General features: G+C 30.9%; 1 protein-coding gene and 1 long non-coding RNA gene across 2 annotated transcripts; one reads left to right on the top strand and one right to left on the bottom strand.

The window, feature by feature from the left end:
- The first annotated feature begins 1,931 nt into the window (after positions 1-1,931).
- On the top strand, positions 1,932-2,362 carry LOC120145312. The gene is made up of 3 exons (XR_005518119.1): positions 1,932-2,003; positions 2,072-2,212; positions 2,317-2,362. It is a non-coding gene; the product is annotated as an uncharacterized LOC120145312 (long non-coding RNA).
- Positions 2,363-4,150: 1,788 nt separating this feature from the next.
- LOC120145203 (LOB domain-containing protein 4-like) lies at positions 4,151-7,035 on the bottom strand. The gene is made up of 2 exons (XM_039159098.1): positions 6,791-7,035; positions 4,151-4,683 (listed from the first exon to the last, which is right to left on the bottom strand). Exons 1-2 carry the CDS (start codon positions 6,965-6,967, stop codon positions 4,372-4,374), a joined length of 489 nt encoding a protein of 162 aa, XP_039015029.1. The 5' UTR covers positions 6,968-7,035; the 3' UTR covers positions 4,151-4,371.
- Positions 7,036-7,732: the final 697 nt, after the last annotated feature.

Below are 7,732 nucleotides of genomic sequence, written 5' to 3'. Positions count from 1 at the left end.
TTTATTTTTGATCAAATTTGAACCACATGCTCCTCAACCAATTTACAAGTTACCAATTTGTAATACTTATGAAGTTTTAATTCCTATTTGTTGACAATATTTTTTTTCAATTTAGTCTCTCAACTTTACATGATTTAATTGTTTCTTTGATTCCTCTCGTTTTAAGTTCATTTTTACCAAATTTGAACCACACGCTCCTCAACCATCGTAGAATACATATGTAGAATCAATTCTCATTTTTGACAACAATTTTTCTTTTTTGTATTTAATCCCTAATTTTGCATGCTTTCCTTGTTTCTTCACTCGTCCATCGTTTTAAGGATATTTTATTTGAACCACATGATCCTCAACCACGATAAAATACTTATGTAGCTTCAATTCCAATTTTGACATCAAATTTCCTTTATTTGCTCCTCTTAAATTTGCCTAATTTCCTTATTTATTCAATCCTCTTTCATTTTAATTATTTTTTTTATCAAATTTAAACTACATGTTTTCAATCACCGCAGAAACTAGAATGCCTATGTAGCTTTAATTCCTATTTTTGACAATAATTTTACTCTATTTATCATTTAGCCTTTAATTTTGTATGATTTCCTTATTTCTTCAATCCTCCTTCGTTTTAAATACAATTTTGACTAAATTTGAACAACATGCTCCTTAACCACTGTAGAACACTATTTAGATTCAATTCCTAGTTTTGGAAACAAAATTTTTCTATTTTTCATTTAAGTCCCTTAACTTTGCATGATTTGCTTATTTCTTCAATTTCTCCTTCGTTTTAAGCCCATTTTTCTATCAAATTCGAACTACATGCATGCAACTTCATTTTCTATTTTTGAACACAAAATTCTTATTTCATTTTAATTTAGTCTCTCAACCTTGTATTTTATTTAATCTAGTCCTTTGATTGTTACTCTTTGCAAATTCTTTATTCCCACCAACTTTTTAACTTATTTATATCCCATCAATAATATTTCTCGAAATCCTTATTTAAAAAATAACATTATAAATATATTATATGACTTTAGATGATATTCGAATTATTAAATAACATTACAAATTTTATTTATACATGTAAAATGGAATATATATATATATATGGTTAGAGAAAATTGTTTAAAGTCAAATCAATTAGACATTCTCCGGGTAGTAAATGATTTGTTGTTATTCCTTGAAGTCTCGGTTTCAAGTATTACGAATGTCATGGATTTGAGCATTCATTGTCAAATGATTGAGAGTTATCTTTGAACAAATATTACTTTGTACTTGCCCATATTACTAAAAGGAATTGAATAAATTTGAAAAACTATTTTTAATTCAATCCAACTCTAGAAAATCTTTTGTAAATTCGACTAACTCATTTTTTTCATTCGACTCGACTAGATCGAACTCTCGCAACATCGGAATAATAAATTGGCTTTTCAAATTCAAGTTAAAAAATTTTCTATTCTAATTTGACTCAAATTCAATTCAAAAGAAAATATCTTTTGAGTATCACAGCCGCAACAGCTTGAAGGAAAATGGTGCACTTCCATATTCCCTATAAAACTTGCACTCAAAATCATACAACACCACAATCCAAACAAATTTACCCATCATTTGATTTCCCTCCTCAATCTCTCCTGTTTCTTCTTCCTATGGCTTCTGTTCCAGAATTCTCCTCCGATTATTCATTCTCCGATAATTTCACTCAGTTCCAAAACCCACTGCTGATCCCCCAAGAAAACTGCATTCACGGTACAACTCCCAGCTCTGCAACAAGCGGTGAAGAAATAAGTTTCCCCATGTTTTTGGACAATGGCGGATTCGCCGTTTTCCAACAAGAACAAAGAAATCTTTCACCTTCAGTCCCAACAGCTGTTTTTCCCGACAACAACGTTTCTTCTGGTTGTGGCTTTGATGGCGGATATCAATTGCAAGATGTCTTAGATGAGTTTGGAGAAGAATGTAATAGGATTCTTCATCAGGATTTCAAGCCAGTAAACATGGGAGACAACTGGGTATACGGTTTTATCTGAACCATTGATTATAGAAATTATGAATACTATGTTTTTTTTTCGTCTGATAGGGAGTTCAAGGCAATCGAATGGTGCCGGCGGTGCAAGACAACAATCACAAGGTTGTTCGGTATTCAGTAGAAGAAAGGAAAGACAGAATTCTTAGATATTTGAAGAAGAGAAACCAAAGAAATTTTAACAAGACAATTAAGGTCTCTTCTCATCTCTTTATATATCCTACAAAAATCATCGAATGTTGTTCTTCTCAGAGGGGTATTTATTATCACGATCAATCATAACTCATGAACAAACACAGTATGCATGTCGAAAAGCACTGGCTGACAGAAGGGTTAGAGTCCGAGGAAGATTCGCGAGGAACAACACTGAATTACATGAAGATGAAATAGAAATGAGAAAGGAAGATGACAACTCTTCACCAATTAACAAAAACTTGAATTACTTTTATTCCCTACAGGCACTTTATTAATTTCCCACTTCTTTTTCATAAATTCAAAACTTCAAACAATGATGTTGCCTTGTTCGAATATGGAAGTACAAGCAAAAAGGTTCTTAAATTCCCGACTCTCGTTGTCAAGTACATTACCAGTGCTAAGGTTAAAATGACAATATGTTTATCAAATTGTCATCAGTTTCCTTTCAGATTTTTTTAAAGGGTTTAGAGTTGTTTATTTTAGTTGTGAGAAGTATTTGATGGCACAGTTAGGGTTGTTTATTTCGGCTATTTGTATGCTCGGGTATTTTTTTTGGTATCCCAAGGTGTTCCCAGGTTTCGCCTTAGACTAATCCTCCGAGGTAGGTACTGTCGGGCACGAAAGGTGGGGACCTCTCCCAAGAAGGTTTTTTTGCATTCACAAAGGTTCGAACTTAGACCACTTGCTTAAGCGACCAGAGCCCCTTCCACTTAGGCCAACCTTCGTTGGTTGTATGCTCGGGTATTTAAAGGGTCGAGTATCATATTTTTCGGGTATCAAAATAATTGGAATGTGATCAACGGGATTGATTTAAGTGGTAAGCAGTTCGATATTGCTTAATCAAAGTCTATTCCGAAACTTGTGTATGCAGAAAATCTCGGCTGAAAGTGTGCGACACGGGCCCGTCTGAGTTAATCAAGATGAAACCTTGAAACCGGATGGGGAAAAATTGATATGCGTATTAGTACATAAATTTTGGGTACCTATAAACCGGATACTTATAAAATCTGGGGATTCGCTAATTCAAATAACAAAATATTCAATACCTATTTTATATTATTTTTACAAATTTATTAATTTTAATTTTTGAAAAGTTCAAAAACGAATAAACTTAAAAGTTTAAAAAGTCTAAATTACATAATTTAAACATAGAATTTTAAAGATTTGGTGAAATAATTTTAGGGATCCAGGTGATGGTGTGGTTATATACTATTCATTCTAATTTATTTTTCTAAAAATATCTAATAATTTTCAATCTGATCGACGAATCGAATAATACAAGTAAAATATTTTTAACACCCCTCGAAACAGGACCCCAATTTAAAGTGTATCATATGTTAATTTTATATATATCCTAATTTTTTAAGGTGGTATATATCTTTGTTAATAGAGTAAAGGTGTGAAATGGTAAGAAAGGTCCTAAGATTATGAAATGAAAGGGGAATATTTGAGTGAATTAGCCTTGCACCAGTGGTTCAAGTTCAATAGTCCAATCATTTTATTCATTTGATGCCAAAATCATCACTTCATTTCTTTCTTCTTAAATCACTCCTATGATCAAAACTTAGCTTTACATATTTCAAGAATTCATTGAGTGGCCATATTGTTTTCCCTATAAGTAAAAATTTCCACAAACGACCCACAACTTTTGTAAAATGTCAAATTAATCGCGCTAGGACATATGCACGATTTTATATTAGAGGTGTGAATTTAGGAAATTATATTAAAAATTTAGAGAGTTTAAAATTATAATGTTTTAAGAGTAAAAAAATTAAATTGTCAACAGAAAATGCTTAAATTACATTTTGGGATTTGACATTTTCAAAGATATAACTTCAACCCAATACTCCCTTGATCCATCCATGAACATATGTCTATCACATTTTTTTTTTAATTTCAAGATGAAAAATACATAGATAATGGGGAACATAAGAGAGAGGCATAGTTATACTAACGAACATGTACAAGGAAGCAATACAAAAGGTCGCTAGTGATAATGAAAATCAAGTCCTAATTGTATATTTACAATATTTTAATGGTCATAATGATCACTATCATTGTATTAATCAAATCCACCTGGGTCAGGTAGAACTGAGGTATATAATATATGTGAGAAAAAGGAAGCAGCCATAAAAGCATAAGAAGCAGCACAATCCACTCTAGTATGACCATAAAGACTCGGCCATGTTAGCCTGATCAGCGACGTCCACACAAAAAAAGGACTTGGACTGATGAGGCGGCAAGTTCTCGGCCGAGCCTCTGCTCGGATTCGACGATGTCGAACCGAATTGGCGCATTTTCATCTGAATCACCTCGGCTTGAGCAAGTGCCAATTGAGTTTGCAGAGAATCGACCTGTCGTTGCAACGACGAAATCGTCCCGACGCAGCCGTATACGGGGTCACGAACCCTGGCGTTTGCCTCGTACACCATCGAACTCACTGCATCACTTCGTTGGTGCTCCGGCAGTTCCTGCTAAGATTAACCAATCCTTGTTTAGGAAAATCTATCGTTTTCAATCATCATTGCAGCTTCTTTTTCTTTCCCTTGTTGGATGTTGAGCGGATTTCCCACTTTGGGTCAGTTTCGTTTTCTTGATTTTCATATTAAATTATTAAGCATATATGAAGATTTTGTTGCTGGCTTTCACACGTATGCATGTCTTCCTTTTGAGTGGTCCAAAAATTATTTGATAACAAGATACAAAGATTTCATTGTTGCCCAGTATGGTTAAATTGTTCAATTAATGTAGAAGATTATATCCATATTTACCTATATATCTATATCTATATATCTAAATTTATTGACTATCTTTAACGTTAAAATATAATATTATTCTCTTGGAATCTATTAAATAGTTTCGGTGGTTAAAATGAATATTTCTCTTTTTAGAGAACCTGGGTTCAAGCAGTGCTTGCGTCCGTGTATATTATGAACAAAAACTAAATTATACACCACATACCACTCAAAATAAAATATTGATCTCTTTAAATGATTTAAATTCGAGTAATTACTTCTACAAAATGTATGTTACCAATAAATTAAAAATATATGTTGAGAAATATATATTATTTTAAGTATATATTATACATAAAATCTTAATATTTTCTCAATTATTTTGTGGTTTATTGAAATACTTACGTGAATGTATAATATTTATATTATATACTAGATTTTATCATATTTCATTATGTTTTATTGCAAGTGAAAAATATCATGTATAAAAATGCATTTATTAATTTAACAAATAATATTTGATGATGTGGTAAATAATTTGTTTTTAAATTTATAAATCGAGTGTCCAATCTTTTAATAATGACTTTTAATTTGTTTAAAAATTATTGTTATGTATATCATATGTAAAAAAATCCGCAAATAATCTTAGACAATTATCACCATCCTAATCCCATTTATGAAATAATAGTGTCTTAAATAATAATTCTTTATTTAATTTAAAGATTACGTAAAATAACAAACAAAATATTAAAATAATACGTATTACAACTTAAAATAAGAATAAATTAATAATTTTAAACTAGTCAATTAACCAACAACATAAAATATATTTAGACTTTTAAATATAATATGTTATTAGTAAGGTCACCTTCACACATCATATTGTGCAATAATATCAATGTAATTGAACCAATGTTTAATAATTCAAAATGTGTTTTCTTGCATCGTATATCACGTCCTTTTACGACCTAATTATTTCACACCTGCCACTATCAAAGTAATTAAACCAATGTTTTTAAAGCTTCCATTTACATGTTCTTTTTTATTAATCTATAGTGCTTGTAAACGATAGAAAGACTCTCCATCATTTGATCATAAACTTTAAATATAATATAGTTTCTGATGTTCGAATTTAAATTCTTTAAGAGTAACAATTATTTTTTTAACTACTGAAATAACTTGGTTAGTATTAATTTTTACATGTATTTTCTATAATAACGATGATAATAATTTCATGACTTTGGTTGGGTTTAAAATATTCAAAAGTTTCCAAAGTGGCACGAAAGTTGAAGCTAAGCACTATAGGAGTCTTAAGCTTTAAACCTCTTCACATGTCTGCCTTCCTAAAAAGCTAAAGCCAAAGTTAAAATTATATTTAACCCATTATCCTTCTTTTGGCCTCTTTTTATTTGCCAGGAATCCTTTGGTAAAATATTGATTTTCCTATTTGATAAAGGAATATAAGATTAACAGTCAACCTTTAAAAATCAATCAATTAACAGTAATTAGTCTCCTTGGAAAAAAAATTGAGAAAATGATAAGAAAATGTATTTTTTTTCTTGTATATTTGTATCTTATTATGAATTTTTCTAATGAACGTTTTAGGTCCAAATTAGTTTTCTTTTTGGAAAGATGATGAAGATGCTTTTGCTTTCCCAATCATTTCCTCTCTTTTGGCCAACTAACATTAGACAAAACCCTTTGTTTCCCAGTCATGGTGCTTATGCATGCATGCCTGCCTGCCTGCAATCTTGTGCTAAAACCCTAAAAACTATGGAAGAAAATGCTACAGAATTCATTTAAATAAAATGAAAATGATAAGATCGTGGAGAGAGTAACGAACCTGTAACATCTTGTTAACATTGCTAGCACCAAACACCTTATGGACACTAGCAAACTTGTGAGGCTCATCAGCCGGAAAATAGGGAGCGAAGACGCAGTCCGGTGCACATCTCCGTCTGAGTAACTTACACGCCGCGCATGGCGATAACGCGCCTTGCTTTTTACCGTTCTCCTTCATTCCTCCTCCTCCTCTTCTTCTTGATAAGCCTGGAACAAACTAACCCTAGAAGCTTTCCACAATGAGAAGAAAAGATGTAGGAAGGGGAGGGGAGAGTTGAAGGAGGCTGGGTGTTATATAGAGAGATTCTTATGTGACACCAAATCTAGTGGGGGCCAAAAAAGCAAAGCCCTAGATTTCCTAGACAAAAACATCGTTTTTCATTAGATCTTTAGGTCCATTCTTATGTGGTATTTTTTAATTAAAAAAATAACTATTTGTAAAGAAAATAAATCATTGGTTTAATAATAAAATAATTTATATATGGTATTTTCTTTGAAATTTTAATTGATTTGCAGTAAAATAATTTGCAATAAGCGTATGAGGTTGACATCAAAGTCCAAACTCATCCCTTCTCCAAAGATGAAAATATATTTTAAACAATTTAATTAATAAACAATATTGGATATTCAAGTATAATTAATTTCACGTCCTTTAATATGTAATATGTTGTACTAATAATAATATCAATTAACCTAAACTTAAACAAAATCTTATTATTAGTGCATAAATTGAATTCGTATAAATATAAACTGTTGAAAATAAATATAAAAAATAAAATTAAAAGTGTAATTCTTATAAAAGAGGAAGGTGTGTGTTTTCCCCTATAAATTATTATATTTGCAAAGTGTGTATGAGCTTATCGAAATTAAAAACATAACATATATTATTATAGGACCACAATAGTTATAAAAATATGAAATATAAAATGAAAATTTTTCTTCT

The sequence above is a fragment of the Hibiscus syriacus genome, unplaced genomic scaffold (assembly GCF_006381635.1).
Source record: "Hibiscus syriacus cultivar Baekdansim isolate YM2019G1 unplaced genomic scaffold, ASM638163v2 tig00110893_pilon, whole genome shotgun sequence".
NCBI lineage: Eukaryota > Viridiplantae > Streptophyta > Magnoliopsida > Malvales > Malvaceae > Hibiscus > Hibiscus syriacus.
This window is presented reverse-complemented; position numbering and strand designations above follow the sequence as displayed.